Below are 26,223 nucleotides of genomic sequence, written 5' to 3'. Positions count from 1 at the left end.
ATGCGCCTAAATATCCAACTGCCAGAAGCTGGGACTGAACAACAGGGGATGGATCACTTGATAATTTCCCTGTTCTGTTCATTCCCTCTGACACACCTGGCATTGGACACTGTTGGACAACAGGACACTGGGCTAGATGGGCCATTGGTCTGACCCGCTCTGGCCATTCTTATGTTCTTGTGAAAGAATTAAAGAATAGACAAAAGATAGAAGAAACAAAATACAGAATGAACTAAAGAAGGAAAGAAAAATTAGTGAAAAAAATGTTAGAAAGAACAAAGGAATGAAGGAAAGAACTAAAGAAGGAAAGAAAAAACAAGTGAAAGATGGAATAAATGAAAGAAAGAAGGATTAAGGAAAGAAAACAGGAAAAAAATGAATGAGAAAAAGAATTAAAGAATGAACTATAGAAATAAAAGAATGCATTAGAGAAGGAAAGAAAAATTAAAAGGGGAAAGAAAGAAGAAAAGAATGAAAGAGTGACAGAAAGGAAAGAATGAACTGATAAAAGGTGTGGGAGAGGAAGGAAAGTCATGCCTGACAAATCTAATTGCCTTCTGTGATGAGATAACTGGTTCTGTGGATGAAGGGAAAGCAGTGGACGTGTTATTCCTTGACTTTAGGAAAGCTTTTGACACGGTCTCCCACAGTATTCTTGTCAGCAAGTTAAAGAAGTAGGGGCTGGATGGATGCACTACAAGGTGGGTAGAAAGTTGGCTAGATTGTCAGGCTCAACGGGTAATGATCAATGGCTCCATGTCTAGTTGGCAGCCGGTATCTAGTGGAGTGCCCCAAGGGTCGGTCCTGGGGCCAATTTTGTTCAATATCTTCATTAATGATCTGGAGGATGGTGTGGATTGCACCCTCAGCAAGTTTGCGGATGACACTAAACTGGGAGGAGTGGTAGATACGCTAGAGGGTAGGGATAGGATACAGAGGGACCTAGACAGATTAGAGGATTGGGCCAAAAGAAATCTGATGAGGTTCAACAAGGACAAGTGCACAGTCCTGCACCTAGGACGGAAGAATCCAATGCACCGCTACAGACTAGGGACCGAATGGCTAGGCAGCAGTTCTGCAGAGAAGGACCTAGGGGTGACAGTGGACGAGAAGCTGGATATGCTCAACAGTATGCCCTTGTTGCCAAGAAGGCCAATTGCATTTTAGGATGTATAAGTAGGGGCATTGCCAGCAGATCGAGGGATGTGATTGTTCCCCTCTATTCGACATTGGTGAGGCCTCATCTGAAGTACTGTGTCCAGTTTTGGGCCCCACACTACAAGAAGGATGTGGAAAAATTGGAGAGAGTCCTGCGGAGGGCAACAAAAATGATTAGGGGTCTGGAACACATGAGTTGTGAGGAGAGGCTGAGGGAGCTGGGATTGTTTAGCCTGTAGAAGAGAAGAATGAGGGGGGATTTGATAGCTGCTTTTAACTATCTGAAAGGTGGATCCAAAGAGGATGGATCTAGAGTATTCTCAGTGATAGCAGATGACAGGACAAGGAGTAATGGTCTCAAGTTGCAGTGGGGGGAGATTTAGGTTGGATATTAGGAAAAACTTTTTCACTAGGAGGGTGGTGAAACACTGGAATGCGTTACCTGGGGAGGTGGTGGAATCCCCTTCCTTAGAAGTTTTTAAGATCAGGCTTGACAAAGCCCTGGCTGGGATGATTTAGTTGGGGATTGGTCCTGCTCTGGGCAGGGGGTTGGACTAGATGACCTCTAGAGGTCCCTTCCAACTCTGATATTCTATGATTCTATGAGTGGATAGAGGAGAGAGACTGGGAGAGAGCAGAGGGAGAAGGATGTGGGGAAGAACAGAGTGGAGATTTCCAAATGGGACAGAAGAGAAGAAAGTGAGGCAGGGAGAACAGAGGAAAAGACTAGGTTGGCTGGAGCATATATTGGGAGCACGCAGATCTCACCAGTGGGGGTCACCCTTGGGAAACACCAGCATCACATTTGTGCAGGGCGTGTCTCACCCTTTCCTTTATGTCTCCCACAGGTCTCTGGTGCAGTTGGAGCCCTTCCCCCTCCCAGTTTCTCATTGGCCAGCGACCAGCCTTTAGCTGCTGTGATGAGTCCAGTTGCGCTAACACAACCTACAACTCAACCTTTAACTCCCTGGGTGCCACCCACAGGTGCCCCCTCCCCTGGCCGGCCTATGTGTTTGTGCTGCATGTGCACATTCATATGTGTGTATAGTTGTGCCTGTGGTTGTGTGTACAGATGGTTGTGCATGAAGAGTGGGTGTACATATAGTTGTGCACAGTGGGTGGTTGTACATGATGTAAACATGCATATGTGGCTGTGTGTGTGAGGTTGTGCATGTGCGGCTGTGCCTGGTGTGGTTATGATAGCATGTATGTAGCTGTGCAAGGTGTGTGTCTGTCCCTGTGTGGTTGTGCATGGGGTGATTATGGTTGTGTGTGACACTGCATGGTGTGTGATTGCATGTGTGGTTGTGCATGGTGTATGTTTGTCCCTGTGTCATTGTGTGACGTGGATCCACAAGATCAGTGCTACACCCCCAGCTTTGGAACAGTCTCTTGGAGGAATCCTTCAGTGTGCCAGACCCCCGAAGGGTCTCACCTTCCTTCAGGGCAGGCCGTCGGGCCTCACTGCCTCCTGTGACTGACCCTCCTGCCTCACCCCATGAGCTCAATTCAGTGGGCCCAGCTGGGACAGACTCCCGGCACAGCCTTATCTGCTCTTAATGCCCCTCAATAAGTATTTGCAGTGAGGCTCAGTGTTGTCCAAACAGCCAGGTTCAGTAGTCAGCTGTTGCAGAGCACAGGAGGGCCGTAGGTGAGCACAGAGAAACAAAGGTTAAAGCATGGCCCAAGTCCATCCTGCTCAGCCCAGAGCCCAGCCAAACTGTGGTGACCCCCTTGTTCAGGCTCTGTTTCAGTCTGACCTCCGTGGCCAGTTCCCAGGTGAGAGCCCCGACCCCTTCCCACAGCCAACTCCTAACCCCACCTGCCGCCTTCCTGATCTTTTGTTCTCCAGCTGCGGGGTTTGCTCAGCCTCCAAGCTGAGAGGTGGGGAAATCCATCCCCCTCTGGGTCACAGGCTGCTAGGCATTCACGTCCTGGTGTGTGGATTTGTTGTCTTAGGGGGCCACCCTCAGCCAGTCCTTCCTTTTTAATGATCCGCTCAGGCAGCCACATAACATTCACACCGAGGTCTCCCAGCCTGCCCAGAAAGCAAACTGTCCTTTTTCCCCACTGTGGTAACAATACAACATAAAAGGGGGGGTTTGTGACATTCTATACCTAGGGGGAGCCTGCTGTAACCCCCATATTCCTCATTTTCATATAATCATGATCTTATGTATAAAGCATGCCTTGGAAGGTATCAGGGGAACAGTTATGATCTGCTGAAAGTCATTTCTCTGTCCATATATGTGTATAATTAATGCATATGAAGTTATGAGAATTATGTTGTATGGGGGTCACTAAAGCATGCTGTAACTTGGGGGAATCAGCCAGATATTAGCTCCCCAGAGGCAATGGCAAGGAAACCAATGCCCAGGCGGGATGTCAAACAACCCATCAACAGCCATTGTCAGCAAGGGGGCTACAATGCAGTGACTCACCTGCATTAGGCCACACCAGAAGAACTGCTCAACCTTGCTTGGAGAGGTTCCAAGTAATACTCACCTGACTCTGAAGGGGGTGGCAAAGCCAAGAGGGAGGAAAGAACATGACAAAAGGAAGAGACGTTTGCGATTCTCTTCCTCTATCTTCCACCTAGATCTACAGCAGGGATCTCAAACTCAAATCACCACGAGGGCCACATGAGGACTAGTACACTGGCCCAAGGGCCACATCACTGACACCTTTTCATACAAAGATACAAAAGCCCCCCCTTCCTGCCCCTGGCTCCGCCCCCACTCCACCGCTTTAATGAGGCCCTGCCCCACCTCTTCCCACCCCTTCCCCAAAGTCCCCACCCCAACTCCGCCCCCTCCCTGCCCCTATTCCGACCCCTTCCCCAAATCCCTGCCATGGCCCCATCTCTTCTCTGCCTCCTCCCCTGAGCATGCTGCATCCCCGCTCCTCCCCCCTCCCTCCTGGAAAGTCCTATGCACCACCAAACACCTGTTTGGCGGCGGGAACCGCTGGGAGGTAGGTGGAGGAGTGGGGACGCAGTGCGCTCAGGGAGGTGGGGAGCTATGGCGGGCCGCAGGAAATAACTCTGCGGGCCACAAGCAGCCCGCGGGCCACGCGTTTGAGACCCCCTGATCTACAGACACCACCACCAAGCAACTGAAGCGCTGACCAAAGGGGAGAGCCTGGCTGAAGAGCAACCAGCCAGTCTGTGGTGAGACGCATCTAAGTTTGTAAGGACATTGAAAGTGTTAAGATCAGCTTAGAACGCATTTTGCTTTTATGTCATTTGACCAAATCTCACTTGTTATGTTTTGATTTATAATCACTTAAAATCTATCTTTATAGTTAATAAATTTGTTTGTTTATTCTACCTGAAGAACTGTGTTTGGTTTGAAGCATGTCAGAGACTCCCCTTGAGATAACAAGCCTGGTACATATCAATTTCTTTGTTAAACTGACAAACTCATATAAGCTTGCAGCGTCCAGCGGGAATTACTGGACACTGCAAGACTGAAGTTCCTAGAGTTGTGTCTGGAACCGGAGATACTGGCTAGTGTCATTCAGTTGTAAGTAGCTGGGAGCAGCTTACATGACAGAGGCTGTGCATGAACAGCCCAGGAGTGGGGGTTCTCACAGCAGAGCAGGGTAAGGCTGGCTCCCAGAGACAAGGATTGGGGTGACCTAGCAGATCACCAGTCCAGATAACACCAGAGGGGAATGTCACAATGCTAAAGGGGGCCGGTTCCCCAGTTCCATGACCAGAGACACTCAAGGGTATTAACTGCTAGGAAACAGGCAGCTGTCCTTCCCAGGACAGCCTGTGGATCTCCCCGCCACTGGATGTCAGTGGGTTAAACGCTGTGGTGGGGTTTGTGGAGGGGCTGGGGAACGCTGGGAGCAGAAAACTCCTGGCCTGTAGCCTCAGCTGATGGCTGGGTTCAAGTGGGAATGGCCCATGGGTGGCATAAAATAGCTGGCAAGGTGCTCAGCTCCCAGATGGCAGTCTCACCTGCAGGCATCAGCGTGATCCTGCAACAGTTCATGGCTCAGAGAGCACCTCAGGGGCCATGCTAGGAGACCGCTCCTCCCCAAAGCCCACTGCACTAGAGCCAGTTAGTTCTTCTTCCCCCTCTCAGGGTCTGTATGAAGTCACCCTGGGGCACAGCATCCCCAATGCACCAGGGAGACTCAGAGACTGTCCCCATTACTGGGGCTGGCTCCCACAGCCGCCCACTCCTGTTGGGGCCTGGCCCTCTGTCCCCTGTTCCCTACCCCCTCCACACACACACAGCCCCCCACCCTCCAAAGTAGACTTGTTTCCCTTGGGCTCCCCTCCCCACCACTGCAGCTTCAAAGCCCCGCCCTCCTCCCTCCTGGGTCTAATGCCAATGGCCTGAAGCCAAAGCAAAAGAGGCTGGAACTAAGGGGCTCGTTTTAGGCCATTAACCCTTGGGGCCCACTGTGGGACGGGGCAGATTCTCCATCACTCTGAGCTCTCTCTTTCTCTCTCTCCGAACGCTCCACTCGGGCTCCACCACGCAGGCCGCTCTGGCCTGGGCTAGCCAGGTCACACTCGCTGATCACACTGCTGGCCTGGGAATCTAGGAACTCTGCCCCTCCACCCATCCAGCTTCATGCTGCTCCCCTGCCCCCAAACTGCCAGCCGTTGGCATCATTCCTGCCGTGCCTCCTTCTCTGTCCCTCCCCACAGCTGTTGCCCTCCTAGGCCGGCTCCTATACGTCCCGGGATAGAATAACCACAGCCACATGGCTGCCAGTATTGTTAAACCAGCACTACCCTCAGAACAGAGAGGTGCCTTACACCTGTACAACTTAGCACCCTTCCTCTATAGCAGAGGTCCCTAAACTGTGTGGTGTGCCCCCTAGACATTGGGGGGGGGCACAGTGGGCTAGGCCAGCCCCCATCAGGGGCAGCGAGGGAAGGTCACTCAGCCCTGCCCTCAGCTCTGCTCCAGCCCCGCCCCATCCCAGCTGCATGCCTGACCCCATCACCAGCGCAGCTCCGTACCTGGCTGGGGCCCAGCTGCTGCCCCGACTCCAGCCTCAGCCCCTAGCCACAGCTCCAGCCCTCTTATCCCGTCCATGCCCCACCCCCTCTGTCCGTGCACGCCCTGCTCCTGGCTGTGGCTCCAGGGGTGCACGGACAGAGGGAAGGGGAACATGACCCTCAAAAATTTGGAGACCACTGCTCTCCAGGAATCCTATCCCAGTCTAAGCATCTTTCCACCACTGTAACTGCGTCCACCCATCAGGGCTTTGCACCACTTGAAGCCTGGCCTACACTCAACGCTTGCACTGGCAAAGCTATGTCAGCAGGGGGGTGGGGCAAAATTTTACTGCCATCGATAAGCCTTGGTGTAGACACACACAGACTGGGGAAAACATCCTTTTGCCAGTACAGATTGAGGATGCAACCCTGTGTCATAGAGTACCTTGAGATCCGCTGATGGCAAGTGCTACAGACGAGTTAGATGTTAGGATTATGTTACACCAGCAAAAGAACGCTTTTGCTGGGAGAAGCTGGGTCTCAGCCAAAGCTCCACCGGTTTATCTATCCCAGCAAACCTTTTCTAGTGAAACAGGGATTCACTCTACGGGGAGAGCTGAAGGGGCAAACGGGGTGTGTGCAAACAAGACTGTTTCTGCTACCACTATGAATGCTCGGTTTGTCTGGCTGTCCTCCCACCTCAGGTGTGTCTGTCTATCTGCAGACTGTGATTAAAGTAGGGCAGGGACTATCCCTTCCTGAAGGTCTGCGAAGCCCCCAGAACACAGGGGTGTTTCCACAATCTAGCAGCCAAAGATCTAACAAGATGCAGTGACTGAAAGTTGAAGCTAGATAAATTCAGACTGGAAACAAATTACAAAATGTGAACGGTGAGGTAACCCCGGAAACAATCTACCAAGGGCTGCAGCAGATTCTCCATCACTGACAATTCTTCTGTCAAGATGGGATGTTTTTCTAACAGATCTGCTAGTTCAACCAGGAGCTAATTCAAGGAAGTCCTCAGGTCTGTGTTACGCAGGAGATCAGACTAGATAAGCACAGCGGTCCCTTCTGACTTTATAATCTATGACTCCTCATTATTACAGCCCATTCCTCTAGCATTTTCCCCACCAGAGAGGCCACCACCCAGCCAAGATGAACAAAACCTCAAATCAGTTAAAAATAACTCCCAGCTGGTGCCTTTTAATCCAATTCTGATCTCTAAGTAGCTGGGATGGGAGAATTCAGCCTCTGGCAAAACAGAGCTGCCATGTAATTAACCTGCAGTCAGAACTCTGAATGAGACAAAGGCAGGGAAACAACCCAATTAAAATCCTGGGTTGTTAAACATGTAGCACAGCCGGGAGCTGTTAGACCAACATGGTTATTAAGGGCAATGTGCTCTGCAGGGAGCAGCACGCCCCCTGGTGGGCACACAATGCATCATCAGTCCACTGTGCTTGCCAGGATGAGTTGACTGAAATAAGAGACAAACGCTTCACACATGCATGCATGGATCTGCAGCCACCTCTGGGGTGGGCGGTGATTAAAGGAGAAGAGTGACATCCCTCTACTAGGAGTTTGGGACAGGAAGTGAAAGTTTAACTGCAGGGGAGGGGAGGTTATCCAAACTTGATCAGGACCCTGCCATTCACACACCGATCCCAGTGACAGTACCAAGGATATTTAGTGTGCACAGCAGAAGAGGAGCTGAGCTTTACAGCGCACCAGGAAGATAGGCCCCTGCCCCAGCAGCACAGCGCCCCCTAGAGCTACACTGGGGTGCTAGCAGAGGAAAAAACAGCCAGATGTCAACCTGGCCTCCTGCAGAACTGCTCCCCATGCAGGAACTGACCTCCATTAACCCTTTTCTCCCATGAAGTAGTAAAAGGACAGAACAGGGCTCTTAGCCCCCGCCCCCGGACTGGCCTACTAAATGGGAGGATCAGCTGGACAGGGCAGAACTGGGATCCTATCCACTCAGGGATGGAGCAAGGTGGGGGTGGGAGGGGGAAGCGGAACATCCCATTGGTGTATCCCAGCCCCTGCTCTTTGAAATGTCCTTGCAGGAAAAGTCCTAGCTTATACACAACTGCAGAGGTTTTATTGATGGGGGGACACAGGGTTGAGTCCAGGATACAATGCTGGGGCCACTGGGCCAATCATGCATGCTGTCCATGTTCAAGAGGAAGCCCCTACACTGGCCCTGCCCCCTGCTGCATCCTCTTCATCAGCTCCTCATCCTGCATGGAAAGCTCTGTCAGTTTCTTGCCCATGCGCTCGTGGATGTCCAAGTACTTGGAGACACAGCGGTCCAGGCACACAGACTCCCCCTTGGAGAGCTCTGCCTCCTTGTAGTGGGGAGGGACGCACTTCCGGTGACAGGCGTTGGTCATTCTGGGCCACAGAAGGGGAGAGCATGAGAATCCACAGGCGCCCCTGTGACCCCAGTCCTGCCTCCTCCCCACAGACCCCCTACTATCCCAGCCCTGAGATCCCTCCACACCCTGCCCACAGTTCTGCCGGTGCCCCTGAATCCCAATCCACAACCCCTGCTATTGCAGTTCTGGACTCTGCCAATTCCTCTCAATCCCAACCCATGGACCTTTGATGTTCCAGTCCTCAGCTCCAGCACACCCACAGCCCACCAGTTACCCTTCATTGTGACCCACATCCCATCTTGATTTAAAACTCATCACTGATGGAGAATACACCATGACGCTTGGTAAATTGTTCCAATGGTTAATTAATTTCACCATTAGAATCTGATGCCTTATTTCCAGTCTAAATTTATCTAGCTTCAACTTCCAGCCATTGAATCATATTAGACCTTTCTCTGCTAGACTGAACACCCCATTATTAAATATCTGTTTCCCATGTAGGTACTTACCAACTGATCAAGTCATCACCTAACCTGCTCTTGGTTATGCCAAATAGATAGACTCCAGAAGCTCAATCACTAGGCAAAAAGAAAAGGAGTACTTGTGGCACCTTAGAGACTAACCAATTTATTTGAGCATAAGCTTTCGTGAGCTACAGCTCACTTCATCGGATGCATACTGTGGAAACTGTAATGTCTGTAATTGCGTGACCAGAGAGATTGAAGTGATTGAACATTGAAGTGTTCAATCTCTTCAATCTCTCTGGTCACGCAATTACAGACATGAAGGTCGCTATCTTAAAACAAAAAAACTTCAAATCCAGACTCCAGCGAGAAACTGCTGAATTGGAATTCATTTGCAAATTGGATACTATTAATTTAGGCTTAAATAGAGACTGGGAGTGGCTAAGTCATTATGCAAGGTAGCCTATTTCCCCTTGTTTTTTCCTCCCCCCCGACGTTCTGGTTAAACTTGGATTTATGCTGGAAATGGCCCGCCTTGATTATCATACACATTGTAGGGAGAGTGGTCACTTTGGATAAGCTATTACCAGCAGGAGAGTGAGTTTGTGTGTGTGTGTTTGGGGGGGGGGGGTGAGAAAACCTGGATTTGTGCTGGAAATGGCCCACCTTGATTTTCATACACATTGTAAGGAGAAAGAAAAGGAGGACTTGTGGCACCTTAGAGACTAACCAATTTATTAGAGCATAAGCTTTCGTGAGCTACAGCTCACTTCCTCAGATGCATATCATGGAAACTGCAGCAGGCTTTATATATACACAGAGAATATGAAACAATACCTATTCCCACCCCACTGTCCTGCTGGTAATAGCTTATCTAAAGTGATTTCCAGCACAAATCCAGGTTTTCTCACCCTCCACCCCCCCACACAAATTCACTCTCCTGCTGGTGATAGCCCATCCAAAGTGACAACTCTTTACACAATGTGCATGACAATCAAGCTGGGCTATTTCCTGCATAAAAGCTATCACCAGCAGGAGAGTGAATTTGTGTGGGGGGGTGGAGGGTGAGAAAACCTGGATTTGTGCTGGAAATCACTTTAGATAAGCTATTACCAGCAGGACAGTGGGGTGGGAATAGGTATTGTTTCATATTCTCTGTGTATATATAAAGCCTGCTGCAGTTTCCACGATATGCATCTGAGGAAGTGAGCTGTAGCTCACGAAAGCTTATGCTCTAATAAATTGGTTAGTCTCTAAGGTGCCACAAGTCCTCCTTTTCTTTTTGCGAATACAGACTAACAGGGCTGCTACTCTGAAACCTGTCATTGTAAGGAGAGTGATCACTTTGGATAGGCTATTACCAGCAGGAGAATGGGGTGGGAGGAGGTATTGTTTCATGGTCTCTGTGTATATAATGTCTTCTGCAGTTTCCACAGTATGCATCCGATGAAGTGAGCTGTAGCTCACGAAAGCTTATGCTCAAATAAATTGGTTAGTCTCTAAGGTGCCACAAGTCCTCCTTTTCTTTTTGCGAATACAGACTAACACGGCTGTTACTCTGAAACCTATCACTTGGCAGCATATTTTCTAATCCTTTAATCATTCTTGTGGCTCTTCCTTGGACTGTCTCTAATTCTGATGAAGACAATGATCCCTGCTGGCTTTCAAACCTAGGACACCCCAGCAAGCTGCACTCGGGCGGGGGGGGGGGGGGGGGGAGATGGGATGCAACCCTGCCCTTGACAAGGAGCTGCCGCGATGGGGTCATTACCTGTTGTACATGTCAGCCATCATCTCCACCTCCAGCTCAGCTGCCAGCTGCTGGGCCCTGAGCGGATCCATTGCGCCCCAAGTGACCAAGTCCCCAGCGTTGGGCTGGGAGGCAGCGACTTGCTCCTGGAAACACACAGAGCCTGTCAGAGCTGCCACTCCCGCCCCCTAGTGCAGCCCCCCCATGCCCCAGGGTCGCAACACCCCCTGCCAGGGCACCCTTGGCCCCCCACCACTACACAGTGCACTTCCCCCACCCCCCCAGGGCGGCACCCAGCCCCCCAGCACCACCCTGCGCAGTCCCCTCCATACCCCAGGGCGGCAGCACCCCCCGGGCAGTCCCCCCAGGGCGGCCACCCCGACACGCTCCCAGGGGAACACACCGCCCAGCCGGGCCAAGCGACCCCAGCCAGCGCACTGGGGGGCTCGCGGGGAGGGCACGCCCCACACCGCAGAGCTGCCCCCGGCGGGGACCCCTCACCCTCCGCGCCCCTCGGGGGATCACTGAGCCCCGGGGTCAGAGGTCAGGCCCAGGCCGGCCGCTTTCTCCCGGACGTAACGTGACTTTCCCCCGCCAACCGGAAACACGCGAGGAACAGGCGCTTCCGGCATAATGGGCCCCTCTCCCCTCCAAGGTACAATAGAGTCAGATTTGGGGGAGAGAGCGGTCCACTTCCGGTATGTGGCGGACTCAGCTACCACAGAGTTACCTGCAAGAGAGCAGGAGGAAATAGGCAGGAGACTGGGGGGGCCAAGTTCCAAACCATAGAGATGAGAAGGGACTGGAGCTAGAGCGGAGAGGCGCTGACTCCAGAGGAAGGCGGGGAACCCAATTAGAGCACAGAGCTGGGGAAGGACCTAGGCTAGAATATACCGGATGGGAAACGAAATGATGGACGCAGCCATGTTACCATAGAGATCTAGCTGTTGCTAGACAGGCTAGGAGGTCTAATGACCTTAGAGTAGACGGAGGGTCAGTGTCCTACCACGGGGGGAGGAGGGGGTGTAGGGGCTCAGACCCAGAGGGTGCAGGGGAGGGAGAGAGGCCCCTGGGTCACCTGCCTCAGGTTGGGATCCCGCAGGGCTTCGGGGACAGCAGGGATGAGAGCAGCTGGGAGAGTGTGGGGTTGGGGTGATCGCAGTGGGGCCTGTCAGGTAACAAGGGCTGTGGGAGACACGGGGTGGGGTCTGTCAGGCGGTGGGGTGACAAGGGCTGTGGAGGTTCCAGGGGTGGGGGCTGATCACAGTGGGGGCCAGCAGACAGTGGGGCTGTGCTGTTATTTGCAGTATGCCCCCAGAGTCCCCTGTACCTGGAACAGGACAGGAGCAGAGTTGCCAGAACCCAGGCACAGCCTGGCTCCGTCAACCACTCTCTCCATTTGACCCCAGGCAGCACCTCCCGCCATAAGCCCTTGGGAGAAGTGGCAGCACCGCAGTGTGGGACCTGGGACTGACCCCACAGCCAGTGGGGCTGGAGCGGGCCCTGCCCGATCGCTCCCCAAACACATCACAAAAACGTGCCCTACCCTGGCTGCCAGTCTTACCACCTGCCCGCCACTTACGAACGCCCTGGGCTCAGTGTCCCTGTGGCAGTGCCTGTCTCTGCTGCTGCCGATTTTACATGGAAAGGGGCGTCTGCCTCTGAGCCAGTGACGGTCTGAGCCTCCTGCTAAACAGAGTCAGGCAGCTCGTCCTAGGCAGGGTGTGTGCCCAGTTTGTCACACCCCACCACCATATTATACATGGGAAAATTGAGGCACAAAACGAGGCAGGGACTTGCCCAAGCTCAGAATCAGGACAGAACCCAGCTCTCCTGACTCCCAGTTCCTGGCTCTACCCACTAGAGCACGTAGCTTTTGCCTTTAGAAGGGAGGCAACAGCACAGTTGAGCCTGAGATGCCAAGGGAGGCAAGGAACAGCTGCAGGGGAGCCACCCAGGGCCTGGATTAGGTGAGACCTACCCTGTCTTTTCCTTCTGCCCCATAGGTGGTGCCCATGTGACTGCCTAGCTGGCTGGGTTGGCATGCCAGGCCCCAGAGGTGCCCTGGGGACTGAGACAGGTTGTATTACATGGAGTGGCCTAGATGCTCCACAGAGACATTCATGAGGATTGGGAGGTGGGGCAGTCTCCTTCCTGATTGGCTGCCTGTGCAGTGGGGAGTGACCCCCAAATCCCTGATGCTCCAGCAGCCAAGTGCCTGCATCTCACAGGCTCAGGAGGGGGACCCTGCCCAGTGTTTGAGCGCCCCCAGCAGTGCAGAGAGGAGGAGATGCCCTGTGGGCCCCCTTGCACTCCCCCATGGCTCTGTTAGCTCCAGCCCTGGGGTGCGAAGCTGAATGGCTGGTGCCCCCTGGAGCAGGGGCAGTACCCTGGGTTGGAGGAGGGAGAGGCTCCAGGAGCTGTCAGGGTGGGATCCCCTGTGGCTGTTTGTCCTTTTGATTCACTCCCCATTTGAGACCTCTCAGCACAAGAGTCCCCTGCCAGGGTTAGTGGCTGCACTTTCTGCCTGGTGAGGTCCCCCCTTAGCCCCTCAGGCTCATCCCAAGGGGTCTCACCAATGTGACCCTGGGAGAGTGGACCCCCCCCCCCCGGAGGACCAGGGGAGCTGGCATTTTGGAGGAGTATAAATGAAAGTAACATCTGTTCCTCTCCTGGTAAAAATAGGCTGTGCTGCCCTGGGAGAGGGGCTGTGCCAAGGGCGGTGACACAAAGAGCGGGACAGACGGGGACTGAGCCCAGAACCAGCCTGCCCCAAGGAGCAGCCAGCAGGTGGGTGCAGCCCTAGCCAGCACCCCTATGCCAGGGAGGGCCCAGAGCGGGGGAGGGGGGGGAGTGGGGCATTGAATGAACCCCTCTGGTAGGGGGAGCTGGGTCGGGCTGGAGACACCACCTACCCTGGCTTATGGTACTCAGGGTGCAGAGAGGGTCCACTGCCCATTGCCCCGGCTCAGGATCCCCCAGAATCACCCCAACCCCCTTTCCTCTCTCAGGCACTGGGAGAGACCATCTGAATTAAAGGCAGCTCATGGGAGCCCAGGTCTGGAATAACAGGGGCTGCAGGTTGGGATTGAGGGGCACTGGCAGAGCAGGGGGGAGCCCTGGGCTGGACTAGCAGGGGGCAAGGGGGTGGGACTGAGGGGCACTGGAAGAACTGGGGGGAAACTGGGGCTGGGTAGCAGACAGAGGTGGGTCAGGATAGAGGGGCACCGGAAGAACTGGGGGAACTGGGTAGCAGGGAGCATCTGGGTGGGATTGGGGGGCACTGGCAGAACGGGAGGAGCCCAGGGTGAGGTAGCAGGGGGCAATGGGGCTGGATAGAGAGGCCCTGGCAGAGCTGGGGTGGAAGCCCGTGGCTGCAGGCAGTTTACCATGAGGAGGGTGGCAGAGCCGTGATTGGCAAATCCCCCATTCTCTGGGTCTGGCAGAGCGGTAAATGTCAGGGGTATATTTAGCTGCTGAGGAGGGGGGTCACCTGCCCCATCTCCAAGGTGCCCTCCCCCCACTGCAGGTTTGGGGCCTGAGTCAGAGGCCTGTTCCAGCCCCTGGAGATTGTTTAGGAGGGGATGGGGGGTGGGGCATCTTGCTTTAAAGGGCCAGCATTCAGCCTGGCCTCCTATTCCACTTGAAAGGGTTGACAGCGCAGCCAGCCCAAAAGGGCTCTCTCCTTGGCTGCCTCCCCAGCTCTCTCAGGTTTAGGTAGGTCCTACAGTATTACTGCATAGTCATACCTCGCTGGTGTTCATTGCATGAACCAGGGGCTCCCGGCACCCCTCCATACCCTTCCACAAGGTCCCTGGGTGCAACCCTCCATTGGAGGGACACCCTGCAGCTCCCCCACACTGTGGGCTGTGTGTGCCCCCATTTCCTCTCCTCCCAGGTTTCCCCAATCTCTCCCCAACACCAGGGTGTCTGTGTACCCCACATTCTCCCTCCCCCGCTCAGTCTCTCCCCCAGGCTGCATTCCTTCCCCCCACCCCCGAGAAAAAGAACTGCATTGGAGCTGATGTAAGCTCCCTATTGCAGGCCCCACAATGCCATGGTATGGCCTGCAGAGGGTGAGCCGATGCCTCCTGCCCTCTCCCCCCCCCCCAAACTTGGCAATGATGGGGCTCAGGGGTGGGGGTAGACAGAGCGCTGGGGGGGATCTGATAGGCTGGTTCCTAGGCAGACCAGTCGGGGGGTCTCTCGCAGCCCCTATCCAGGTCTCTGCTGCCCCCATCTGACCCACATGCCTCTTGTCTCCTTCCAGAGATGGAGGCACAGGAAGGCACCCCTCGCCCCAAGCCAACAGCAGAGGTCCCCGGGGCCACGGCTAAGGAGACTGAAGGGGTGGCTGGGACTGGAGCCAAGGAGGTGGCTCGGGGTGGTGATGGGCTGGGGGAGAAGGGGAGAGCTGGTGATGCTGGGAGCGATGCTAAGGAGGGCGGTGAGGCCAGGGGAGCAGGGGATTCTGGGAGAGATGCTAAGGAGGGCGGTGAGACAGGGGGAGCAGGGGATTCTGGAAGAGATGCTAAGGAGGGAAATGAGGCCGGGGGAGCAGGGGATGCTGGGAGTGATGCCAAGGGGGATGGTGAGGCCGGGGCAGCAGGGGATTCTGGGAGTGATGCTAAGGGGGGCGGTGAGGCCGGGAGATCGGGGGATGCTGGGAGTGATGCTAAGGAGGGCGGTGAGGCTGGGAGAGCGGGGGATGCTGGGAGCGATGCTAAGGAGGGCGGTGAGGCTGGGGGAGCAGGGGATTCTGGGAGCGATGCTAAGGGGGGTGGTGAGACAGGGGGAGCAGGGGATTCTGGGAGAGATGCTAAGGAGGGAAATGAGGCCGGGGGAGCAGGGGATGCTGGGAGTGATGCCAAGGGGGATGGTGAGGCCGGGGGAGCAGGGGATGCTGGGAGTGATGCCAAGGGGGATGGTGAGGCCGGGGCAGCAGGGGATTCTGGGAGTGATGCTAAGGGGGGCGGTGAGGCCGGGGGATCGGGGGATGCTGGGAGTGATGCTAAGGAGGGCGGTGAGGCTGGGAGAGCGGGGGATGCTGGGAGCGATGCTAAGGAGGGCGGTGAGGCTGGGGGAGCAGAGGATTCTGGGAGCGATGCTAAGGGGGGTGGTGAGACAGGGGGAGCAGGGGATTCTGGGAGTGATGCTAAGGGGGGCGGTGAGACAGGGGGAGCAGAAGATTCTGGGAGCGATGCTAAGGAGGGTAGTGAGGCAGGGGGAGCAGAGGATTCTGGGGCTGGAGCACAGGAGAGGAAAGACAGAGGGCAGGGGGCTGGGGCAGAGGAAAGGGAGGCAGTAGGTGGGTCTAGGCCTGAGCCGCAGGATGGGGCTGGAGGGGCCGAGCCAGAGACGCAAGGGACTGAAGCCGAGGAGGCCAGCAGTGCCGTGGCCAGAGAGGTGAGTGTCCCCCTGGGTCAGATGGGGTAATGGGAGGGAGGAGGGAAACCCCCACACACACACCTCCCCACAGGGCCAGCTTGCCCAGAAGGTGCTGCGGGTGCCCATGTTCCCTCCCTGATGCTGTGGGGGCACAAGCATGCCCAGGCCATTGCAGGGAGCGGCCCAGGGCTCGGGATGGGCTGCGGGACTCAGCCCCAGTGGTAACCCCCATGGGAGGTGGGTTCAAATCTCACCTGGGGGGGAGGGGGGGCAGGGAGGCCATGCGGGGGAGGACAGGAGCTGGGGCCAGCAGCAGGGGTCTGGGATTTGGGAGGCAGGGGCCTGTTAAAGGGCTTTGTTCCCTCCCAGGGGCATGGTGGGAGCACCTCAGAGGAGCCGCTGTCCCCAGAGATGGGGGGCGAGGAGGAGGCGTGGGGTGAGCCTGCACCCAGCTCCCCCGACGAGGGGCTGGCCAGCCCCACAGGGGACGCTGCCTTTGGGAAGGAGACTGGGGCCCCCCAGCCGGGTAAGGCCAATTGAATCGGGGAATGAGGGTGGGGGAAGAATACAGGGAGGGGACACCCCCTCACCATAGCCCCGCACAGCCCCCAGTCCCTCCTCCCACTCACACAGGGTCACCCCCCCCAGCACAGCCCCCCAATCTCAGATACCCAGTTGAGCTTGTGGTGACTGTTTTTAACATCAAAACTTCGTAAATTCCTTTCAGGAGGCACCTCCCAAGGCCGAGAAGCCACTCCAGGTGGCAGCACCAGGTGAGAACACCCACAGGGGTCCCCAATACCAGGATAAGGGACTCCTACCCCCAGCACAGTGCCCCCTAGTACCAGGCAGGGAGGTGGAGGCATACAGCCAAGGATGAGGAGAGCCTGCCTCCCCCCTCCCCCGCCCACCACAACATACCACCCCCTCTCTTCCTGGCCCATTCTCTGATCCGCTTCCCACCTCTTCGCAGCACTGGAGGGACAGCCCACCAGGACAGTGCGCAGAGCCCTGCACCTGAAGGAGCTGCGCCCCCCAAGGAGAAGCCAAAGAGACCAGCGCTGGATCGGAGGGAGCTGACCCGACCCCGCCTGGCACCCAGGGCCCAGTCCCGCAAGGCCCTTGTGGAGAAATTTGGGGGGTGCGCAATCCCATATTAACCTCCCCCAGGGGCTACGAATGAGCTGGCCTACACATGAGAGGGCGGAGCTTGGAGGAAAGGCCCTGGTCGGTCAACCAATGGAGAGTGCCCAGTGCCATTAAAGAGAAACACGCCAAGAGAGGGTGTAGGGAGGGGCACCTAGTCACTTGTGGAACTCACAGCCACTGGACATTAGGGGCAAAGTGCTCGGGGCAGCTCTTGTGGCACCAAGGGTACCATGGGGGTTAACCCCTTCAGCTCCTGACCCACGCAGGCTCAGGGGCTGGTGGGACAGGGAGGAACGGCCGAGGGATGCGGGAGGGAGGGGACCTGGCCAGTCACTGCCCTAGCTCTGGGGCTCTGCAGCAGAATGCGCATTGTCCCTTCTCTCTGTGACACTGGCCCCTCCATCCCCCCTGCAGGGCAGCCAGCGGCCCTGCCCCCAACATCAAGAAGACTGGAGGTGCCAATGCCATCAAGAACATGCTGCTGGAGTGGTGTCGTGCCAAGACGCGTGGCTATGAGGTGAGAGGCTGGCAAGGGTGAGGTAGGTGCCTTCATGGGCGTGACTAGACCTGGCCCCGGCGGGAAAGATGGCAAGGGAAGGCAGCTGGGATAGCCCCTGGGAAGCATTGGGGTAGGTGGCTGGCCCAAGGGGTACAGCATGGGGGGTTCTACCATCCCCAGGTAAGCAGCTCTGCCCCAAGGCCCTGGGTCACCAGTGCTGACTACAACACGGAGAGGAGGAAAAGCAGGAGACCGCCTGCTGCACCAGGCAGGCCTCTGCCACGCTGGACACAGCGCTGCCACCCATCCACTGTGGAGATGGCCAGAGAACATAGCTGCCAGCTTTCTGCCCCAGCCTCTCTTCCTAGTGCATGGGAGGGGTGGGCAGCCCACAGGATCGGGCAACCCCAGACCCTGCAGTGTCCGCAAAGAGACGAGGTGGGAAGCCCACCCAGTGCTAGTGGGGCTGACTGGCTCTCCCTCTCTGTGTCCCTACTCTACTGCCCGGCTGCCAGCATGTGGACATCCAGAACTTCTCCTCCAGCTGGAGTAGTGGCTTGGCCTTCTGTGCCCTCATCCACAAGTTCTTCCCTGATGCCTTCGACTACACGGCCCTCGACCCAGCCAACCGCAGGGAGAACTTTGCCCTGGCTTTTGCCACTGCTGAGTGAGTGCACCCTACACCTCACCCCCCCCCCATGGCCAGGGTAGCCAGCCCCACCCAGGGAAGGGCCCCTGCCACCCATCTGACATGGGGCTTGGAGGCAGAGTAGGAATCTGCAGTTGCCCAGTAGGGGTGCTGTGACACCAGAGATGGGGAGGAGCCTGCACTGCCCAGCCCCACCCTCCCCAGCAGCGGGCGTTGGGTGTAGCACCCCACCCTATGTCAGCTGGTGTAGGAGGCCCTGCCGGGTACTGCATCCAATAATTGAGGCTGTTAGCTAATTAGCGGTACTCCCTCTGCAGCTTGGCCACCCTGTGGCTCCTGGTAGCTCTGCCCTCTCCCCTAACCAACTCCCTGAGGCCAGAGCACAATGACCCTGACAGTGTGGGCCCAGCCAAATGCAATCAGGGCAGGGCATGACCCTGCTGGGACGGGGCTGGAAGCAGCTCCAGGGATGCACCCTCCAGCCTGGACTGGACACTGAGCCCTTCCCTAGGGCACCAGCTCCGCGGTCCCTTCCCATCCCCTGTCACAACAGGCACATCCCGGGCCACTTCCCCTTTGCCCACTGGCATCAAACACTGCCTGGTTTGCAGAGGGGCCATGGCTCAGGGTATGGGGTCTTTGGCCAGAGAGGTCAGTGGGACAGCCATGCCCGGGGACACACAGAGCAAACCAAGGGCGCCGAGCCGAGTGGCCGAGGGCAGCACTGCTGTGCTGACCCCTTGCCTCTTGCCCCACAGGCAGCATGCTGACTGCGCCCCACTGCTGGAGGTGGAGGACATGGTGCGCATGAGCTTCCCGGATTCCAAGTGTGTCTACACCTACATCCAGGAGTTGTACCGCAGCCTTGTGGACAAGGGGCTGGTGAAGACCAAGAAGAAATAGGTGGAGGGGGAAAGCAGCCGGCTGGGGAAGCAAAGATAGCGCCCGGTGGCATAGGTGAGGAGGGGCTACCCAGACATCCAGCCTGGCACAGGGGGCATGGGTGAGGAACTGCAGGGGGTGCTACCCTCCCTCTCACTGCCCACATGGGAGCGAGGGGCTCCCCGGTGCCTGGACATCACCTCCCCTCAGAGGGGCAAATCAGGCTAGGTATGGGGGGGTGGGGTGCTGTGCCAACCCCAGCAGTCCAACCCCACCAGGACACCACTATGGGGTGTATGTGTTCTTCCTGCAGGCCCATGCAGGATGGGGCACCTCTCCCAGCCCATGGAGTCCTTGGCTGAGGATGCCCCAGCTGGTGGGAGAGAGAGTGAGCTTCCAACAGGTGCCACCAACGCCTCACTGGGGTGTGTGGTAGCTGGCAGGGACCCCTCCAAGGCAGAGTTCCTGAAACAAGGCCCCCGTCAGGCATTCTCCTCGGGCATTCGACCCCCACAATACCTGCTCCCACTCTCCCAACAGGTCTGTCCTGGAGCTCTCCTCAAATGTGGCATCTCTTCCACTGGTAACCCTCCACAGCCATCTCCTGCCTGCCCCCTTCCCAGTGCTGCAGGAGCCCCCGGCTCAAGCGTGCACGAGAGACCCTGGCAGATCCAGTAAAGCAGAACTGCTCCAAGCTCAGGCAGACCCGGGCAGTTTCTTGTGGTTCGCTCGGGTAGGTCAAGGGCTCCATCAGCGTGGGCCACATTCCTTGGCCAGGGCGCGACAGCTGTGGCTGGGGCTGCAGCCCAGTCAGGAGCGATGCTCATCAGCAACAGGAAGTCACCTCTGCCCCCTGCCAACGCCAGATGAGCACATTTCACCAATAGGGCTGGGGCCAGCGCCCCTCATGGATCCCAGCTGGCAGCAGGTGTCTGGAATGTGTCTTTGGCTGACTGCAGTAGGGCTAGTTCTCCTGGCACTCCCAGGGTCCATTAGAACCAAGCGCCCCACAGGAGCTGCCTGGCTCCAAGTGACAGTGAACCAGGGCTGCCTTCCTGCTGGTGCCAGTGTGACACCCAGCTGGGTACCAATGATCTTCCAAGCTCTGAAGGGCCTTGTCCAAGTGCAGGCTTCTACTCTGGGCCTTGGCTCAGCTCTGCCAAATCGCACAGCAGATGCTCAGCAGAGGGCCTGGAAGTCTCATGCTTGTGCACAGACCCCTGCTCCCTTCCAGCCCATAACTACAGGCCCCATAGCTCTGTGCTGCCCTCTGGTGACAGAGTCTTGTTAGTGCTAGGTTGTGGATGGTCCAGACTGATGACAGCACCAACAGCAGCCACTTCTCCCAGCTCCAGGGCACGAGGCAGCAGCTGCTCAAGGGACATCAGAGATGGCCCTGGCCTCTGGAGGTGCAGGTCAGGGTGCTGAGGTGACCTGCATTTAGGACAATGTGGAGGAGTGGACCGTACCAAGGGAGGAGAGAGAGGGGTAGGGTGTGATCACCCGCCTGTGGGATTTTTAATGGGCACAAGCAGCCAAAGACCTCAGTTTTATGTCCCCTGGGGATGCAACCCCCCCCCCCCCCGTGCGCTGTCCGGAGCGGCCCTATAGGATCACACACATGGCATTGGCAGCTCTCAGCTGGGCAACTTCATGGTCTGAACCTCAAGCCAGCTCATGGTAACTGGGGAGGGACGGGCTGGGGAAAGCTGACTAGGAACAGCACCCAGCTCCATGGGAACATGCTGGCCCAGGGAGCTGGGACAGGACTCAAAGCCCTTCCCCTCCAGTGCGAAGTGGAGATCAGAATGATTCATCCTCAGGGCATCTGCTCCAATCCCACCTCAAAGGGGGAGGGTGGAAGTGGCTGGGGCAGGAACAGCAGGAAAGAGGAAGAGTCTAGAGATAGTCCAAGGTCCCCAGAGATTGGCCCCACACCAGGTTGGGGCAGGAAAGGCAGCTGCCTGGGAAATCATCCAAGGGGGGGATCTGCACATGGGAGTGGAGGGATCACGGTCCATTTTTATTGACCAGAAAAAGGAAGTTATTTCACACACACAACCCCCCACCAACAAAGGGTCTATTTTAAAAAAAACATTTCTCATCACACTATTCCAACCCAGAATCACCCTCCAGCCTGACACCCGCCCCCCACGCAGCCCCAGTCACCTGCCCAGCTGCAGGGCTCCTGGGGGGAATTCCTTCCCCCCCCCATCGCTCCCTGTCTGCATAGGCTGGGTGCAGGGAAGGCATTTGGGGCCGCTCTCCCCACCCCCCCCACCCTCCCCTCCAGTCTTTGCAGCTGAGGTTTTAAAGTGCCAGGCGACAAACCAAAATAAGATCAACAAAGGAAGTGGGGTTCGTGGCATAAAGCTCAGTGCCCAGGGAGCAGCCTTTGGCCCGGCCACTCCTGGCAGGCCTGGGGGCCACCCAGTGAAGACAGGGTGAGCAAAGGAGTCAATCAATGAAGGGAAGGGGAAAGCCCACGCACCCAACTTCAAAACCCCCTGGGGCTTCAGTGCCCCCTCACAGTTGAAGGGCTCCTACAAGTGACAACAGTGCTACCGTGAGGTGCTGGGTCCCCCCTTAGTCTGGGCAGAGGTGGGGCACATGCCCCAGAATTCCATGGGGTGCATCGCCATGACAGCATGCAATGGTGGGAGAGGCCATTTTGGCCCCACCCACCCACTAGATTTCACCCACTAAGTGCATAGGCACCACCCCTGCCTGGGACAGCGAGTCTTCCCCACCAGGAGTCGGCAGCAGGGTGCCAGAGCAGGAGCAGGGTCACTCGCAGGGCCGCTTCTCGCTGAATTTGCGGGTGTGATCCTCGGCGTTGCGCAGGAACCTCTTGTAGTCACGGGTGAACTCCTCGGCCAGGTCAGCGCGCAGCGGGTGGCCCGGCTCAGGCTCGTTCACCAGCGCAATCAGAGCCTGGATCACTGCACAGAGGGGCAGGGAGGGGGTGAGCATGGCATGGAGTGGGGCAGGGTGTGCCTGCTCCCACACACTGGCCCCGGCCCCCCAGACACCCCATACAGTAGCAGCCTCACCCACCCACGCTGCCGGCACCACCAACTGCCCCACAGGATACCAGCCTCGCCCACCTGCACTGGTCCTGGCACATAAACTGCCCCAGCCCACCATCCTCACTCACCCCTACAGCCACATCACTGCCACCCTTGTAACCCCCCAGACTCCACAGGCCCAGCGCTTCTAGCTCCCTGGAGGCATGTACATGTGGCAGGGGGGCATGTACCTTGATCCGTCTTGGTGGCGGGTTTCCAGTTCTCAGCACTGATGATGGGCAGGCAGACCTGCCCCTTCTCGTCCACATTGGGGTGGTAGATTTTAGTTTTGAAGGTGACCTTGGGGGGCTTGAAGGGGTACTCGGCTGGGAAGCTGATCTCGATTCGGAAAGCACCTTTGTTGTACGGAGGATTGTCCTGGTCATAGGGCAGGAGAGAGAGGGCAGAAAGCTACAGAGCCAGCAAACACTGATCCCTGGGAAGAACTGGGGGCTTGCCCCATCTGCCTTGGGCAGCACAGATCCCTCTGGGGCAAGCAGCCTGTGCTGAATCCCCGCCCCCACCCCTCTAATCTCCCAGTCCCCACACTCACCGGCACCAGGAGCCCTTTCCACAGGAGAACATTGGTGTCGTCCACCTCAATGTCCTTCAAGCAACGGGACCCAGACCTCTTCAAGTCATCCAGCTCCTGCAGTGGGAGAGAGCCGAGTCATCAGGGACCACACCCCACCCCCACCTCAGAACTGCCCCCCAATTGGCCCAGCCTTCTGCTCCCTAAAATTGCCACCCCAAAAGGCCTCAGACTCCCACTTCCCCATCTGCCCCCATGTAGCAGCACAAATCAAACCACCAGTGGCACCAATTCAGATCTTTTTGAGGGGAAGGGAGGGGTGAATTCCAGTTCCTGACACACATACACACCAGGAACCTGGTCTAGTCCCCACTTGTCACCCCCTCCACTGGGTAAATTTATAAGTGCATTTGTATGACAAGGCTGCTTGTGATGGCAAGGACTGGGTTCAGCAGCACTGGGGCTCAGTTCCAGTTTATGTCTTGTGTTCCCGATGCTCATGCTTCAGGATTTCAGCCACAGCCACCCACAAGAGTAAGGAAGGGATTTCCCATCTCTCAACATACTCTGGAAGAGTTTTTTTCTCTCCTTTGAAGCATCAGGGATGGCCACAGCTGGAGATGGGATATTGGGCGGTCAGGCATCTACCATTCTCTCTCAGAGGTGCTTGGCAGGCTGGATCCTGCTCACATGCTCAGGGTGTAACTCAGGGGTGGGGAACTTCCGGCCCGCAGCAAGTCTCCACACTGCAGGCCAGAAGCCCCGAGCCTCAGCACGCCCCTACGGGGCTGAAACCGTGAGCTTGCCCCGCTGCAGGGGAGAGGATTGCCAGGCTCTTAGAAGTCCGGCTGGCTCTGCGCAACAACCGGAAGCATGCCCCTGTGGCCCCTAGGCACAGGGGTGATCAGGGAAGCTCCCCGTGCTGCCCACGTGCCCAGCACTGACTCCGCAGCTCCCATTGTCCAGGAACCACAGCCAACGGGAACCACCGCCTTTGGATGGAAGGGCAACTGGGCCAAATCCGACTGGTACTGTGACCCTATGTGCCAGGTTGCAACGTCACTCACTGAAACGTGACCTGGCCACTCTCCCGTGAGGACAGAGGGACAACCGGGGCAAATCTGAGCACTGCTGAGACCCTGGCAGCCAAAGCGACGCTCCGGCAGCAGCTGTACTGATTTGGTATGGGACCACTGCTTAAAAGTGGTCGGCCATGGCACTCCCCGGCTCTGGGAAGTATGGAGCATTGAGCAAACGCAAACACCCTGGGGCGGTGTTCACCCATCCCGTAAAGGCCACACAACTGGGACGGCTGCGAGCCACCCTCTCTCGCCCATAGTCTCCCCACACCAGGGCTGCAGCAACCAAGAGCTGGACTGAGCTCTGCCCAGGCACATTTCTCAGAAACTCATTGAAGGGGGAGGGGGGGTGCGGGAGACAAACTCACTTCCTGCTCCCAAAGGCAAACAAACAGAGCCTCCTGCTGCGAGCAACCCAGCTGCTCACCTCCCCCTAGTGGGGCATCCCAACTCCCAGGGACTGGAGGGAGCCTTGGGTTACCCAGTCCCCCCACCTCACCCTACTCTAGGGCTCCCCTCCCCATGCCCCTGAGAAACATCACTCCAGAGAAGAGAGTCCACTCCCTCAGCTCAGCCCGCACCCCCTGAGGCTCCCCATTCATCCTCACCCTGCGCTTTTGGTTTCCAAGAAACCAGAAACCAGCCAGGGACTTTCCGAGGCAGCAGCCATAGAAAGTGAAAGCACCTGCCTGGTCCTGACACTTACTTTTAGACATGCCTCCTAAAATTAAATGCCTCCTTTCCTCCTGCTTCATCCTCACTTCGACCTGAACCACCCCGCCCTCCCCTCCCCCACAGCTCCCCCTCCATGGCAATCTGGCCTGGATCCTTTATAAAGCTGGCACCACCAGGGTCAGCATGGTGCATTTGTCCGAAGTTGGCCAGGACACAAAGGGTGAACTTCTGTGTCAGCCCCCATCACCTCGCCCTAAGGGGGTCCAGAGCCCTACTTTTTTCTGTAGGTCACTCCAGCCACCCCACCAGCGTGATTTTGATACATTACGAGTCATTTTTTTCAATCTGGGTTTTATTCCCGTCTGGTCATGGGGTTGGGCAGCCAGATGCTGATCAGAACTGGAGACAACCGCCCAACCCCCTTGCACAGGGGTCACAGCTTCACCTTTGATCCGGCTCCAGGCACATGACAAGCAAAGGGCAGGGGCAGGTGTGACGGGATGGGGGGGTGGAGGGAGAGACACAGGAAGGGGTTAACCTCATTGCAGGGGGCCTTTGGAGCCGCAATGGGACCGGGAGCCACAACAGAGACCTGGGGTGGGTCCAGCACCCCCCTGGCTAGCCACGGGCACCCAAACAAAAGTGAAAGTAATGCAAAGCTCCCACCGCAGCCTTACCTTGTGTCCCACAACCACCCCGCACCCGGCCTCTCCCCAGCCCCCCAACTCACCCGGCCCGGTCCCGCCATCATCCTCAGCCCCCCCGCACGCCCCGCCCTCCCCCCGGGCCGGTGCCATCAGCCCGCGGGGGGCTGCGAGGGCCAGAGACCCGGCCCGGCCACCGCACCTTGCCCACTCTCCTGCTCGCCGCCATCTTCCCAGCCCGAGCCCAGCCCGGCCGGCTCAGCGCGGAGCAGCGACTCTGCGGGGCGGTGGCGAGAGAGGAGCCGCCCCCGCGGCCGCGCACCACCGCCCTCCCCCTTCCCGCCCCCCGACCAGGGCGAGGGGCGGGGCCAGAACGCTCCCTCTCCCCCGCCTCCTCAGGGATCACAGAGATAGGGTGTGGAGGGGCTAGAACTCCCCCACAAGGATCATAGAGAGGGGCTGGGGGCTAGAGTGCCCCCAGGCCTTCTCCGTAGGGCTGCCAACGTTCCAGTGTCACGAAACCGAACACTCTAGCCCCGCCCCTTCCCTGCCCCCCGCTCATTACATTCCCCTCCCTCCCTTTCACTGGGTGGGCAGGGGGTTGGGGTGCGGGAGGGGGTGAGGGCTCCGGCTGGGGGGGGCCGGCTCTGGGGTGGGGCCAGAAATGAGGGGTTCAGGGTGCAGGAGGGGCTCCAGGCTGGGGCAGGGAGTTGAGATGCGGGAGGGGGTCTGGGCTCTGGGGTGGGGCTGGAGATGAGGGGTGCAAGAGGGGGCTCCCAGCTGGGGGGTGGCGCCTAGGGATTCAGAGTGCAGGAGGGGTTGAGGCAGGGGTTGGGGTGCAGGAGGGGATACAGGCTGTGGGTGTGGGCTCTGGGATGGAGCCAAGGATGAGGGGTTTGGGGTGCAGGAGGGAGCTCCAGGCTGTGGGGTGGGGCCGAG

At 57.2% G+C, this 26,223-nt stretch overlaps 3 protein-coding genes and 1 long non-coding RNA gene across 8 annotated transcripts; 2 read left to right on the top strand and 2 right to left on the bottom strand.

The window, feature by feature from the left end:
- Positions 1–8,206: 8,206 nt before the first annotated feature.
- Positions 8,207–11,367, bottom strand: TIMM10 (translocase of inner mitochondrial membrane 10). Of its 4 annotated transcripts, none has more exons than XM_084631615.1 (3): positions 11,250–11,367; positions 10,741–10,865; positions 8,207–8,521 (listed from the first exon to the last, which is right to left on the bottom strand). In XM_084631615.1, the coding sequence occupies exons 1-3, from the start codon at positions 11,349–11,351 to the stop codon at positions 8,320–8,322; spliced, it is 429 nt and encodes a 142-aa protein (XP_084487741.1). In that variant the 5' UTR covers positions 11,352–11,367; the 3' UTR covers positions 8,207–8,319. The 4 variants fall into 4 exon arrangements, with proteins under 4 accessions (XP_084487741.1, XP_084487738.1, XP_084487739.1 ...); XM_084631612.1 differs by having other exon boundaries at positions 11,221–11,361; XM_084631613.1 differs by having other exon boundaries at positions 11,123–11,256.
- Positions 11,368–11,652: 285 nt separating this feature from the next.
- On the top strand, positions 11,653–15,165 carry LOC311522366. Of its 2 annotated transcripts, XR_014712107.1 has the most exons (4): positions 11,653–11,712; positions 12,726–12,799; positions 13,405–13,509; positions 14,990–15,165. It is a non-coding gene; the product is annotated as an uncharacterized lncRNA (long non-coding RNA). The 2 variants fall into 2 exon arrangements; XR_014712108.1 differs by lacking the exons at positions 11,653–11,712; positions 12,726–12,799 and adding an exon at positions 12,001–12,689.
- Positions 15,166–16,015: 850 nt separating this feature from the next.
- Positions 16,016–19,980, top strand: SMTNL1 (smoothelin like 1). The gene is made up of 8 exons (XM_084631607.1): positions 16,016–16,125; positions 16,477–16,633; positions 16,835–16,880; positions 17,081–17,248; positions 17,671–17,773; positions 18,271–18,422; positions 19,163–19,361; positions 19,827–19,980. The coding sequence occupies exons 2-7, from the start codon at positions 16,519–16,521 to the stop codon at positions 19,305–19,307; spliced, it is 729 nt and encodes a 242-aa protein (XP_084487733.1). The 5' UTR covers positions 16,016–16,125; positions 16,477–16,518; the 3' UTR covers positions 19,308–19,361; positions 19,827–19,980.
- A 1,302-nt stretch (positions 19,981–21,282) lies between these two features.
- UBE2L6 (ubiquitin conjugating enzyme E2 L6) lies at positions 21,283–25,638 on the bottom strand. The gene is made up of 4 exons (XM_084631608.1): positions 25,487–25,638; positions 22,908–23,003; positions 22,546–22,732; positions 21,283–22,228 (listed from the first exon to the last, which is right to left on the bottom strand). Exons 1-4 carry the CDS (start codon positions 25,511–25,513, stop codon positions 22,074–22,076), a joined length of 465 nt encoding a protein of 154 aa, XP_084487734.1. The 5' UTR covers positions 25,514–25,638; the 3' UTR covers positions 21,283–22,073.
- Positions 25,639–26,223: the final 585 nt, after the last annotated feature.

Source organism: Lepidochelys olivacea, assembly GCF_965140295.1.
Source record: "Lepidochelys olivacea isolate rLepOli2 genome assembly, chromosome: 6".
Taxonomy (NCBI): Eukaryota; Metazoa; Chordata; order Testudines; family Cheloniidae; genus Lepidochelys; species Lepidochelys olivacea.
The sequence above is the reverse complement of the archived record's forward strand: the minus strand, read 5'-3'. Positions and strand labels throughout refer to the sequence as shown.

What these genes read in the sequence shown, in the direction of transcription:
- TIMM10 (XM_084631615.1), bottom strand. Translation starts at nt 11,351, where the DNA reads ATGCCGGAAGCGCCTGTTCCTCGCGTGTTTCCGGTTGGCGGGGGAAAG. An exon ending in GCCTGACCTCTGACCCCGGG is followed by an intron (nt 10,866 to 11,249) that starts GCTCAGTGATCC and finishes GTGTGTTTCCAG; the next exon opens with GAGCAAGTCGCTGCCTCCCA. An exon ending in ATGGCTGACATGTACAACAG is followed by an intron (nt 8,522 to 10,740) that starts GTAATGACCCCA and finishes TCTGTGGCCCAG; the next exon opens with AATGACCAACGCCTGTCACC.
- SMTNL1 (XM_084631607.1), top strand. Translation starts at nt 16,519, where the DNA reads ATGGGGGGCGAGGAGGAGGCGTGGGGTGAGCCTGCACCCAGCTCCCCC. An exon ending in GACTGGGGCCCCCCAGCCGG is followed by an intron (nt 16,634 to 16,834) that starts GTAAGGCCAATT and finishes AATTCCTTTCAG; the next exon opens with GAGGCACCTCCCAAGGCCGA. An exon ending in CTGGCTTTTGCCACTGCTGA is followed by an intron (nt 18,423 to 19,162) that starts GTGAGTGCACCC and finishes CTTGCCCCACAG; the next exon opens with GCAGCATGCTGACTGCGCCC.
- UBE2L6 (XM_084631608.1), bottom strand. Translation starts at nt 25,513, where the DNA reads ATGGCGGCGAGCAGGAGAGTGGGCAAG. An exon ending in GGAAAGGGCTCCTGGTGCCG is followed by an intron (nt 22,733 to 22,907) that starts GTGAGTGTGGGG and finishes CCCTATGACCAG; the next exon opens with GACAATCCTCCGTACAACAA. An exon ending in CGCCACCAAGACGGATCAAG is followed by an intron (nt 22,229 to 22,545) that starts GTACATGCCCCC and finishes CCCTCTGTGCAG; the next exon opens with TGATCCAGGCTCTGATTGCG.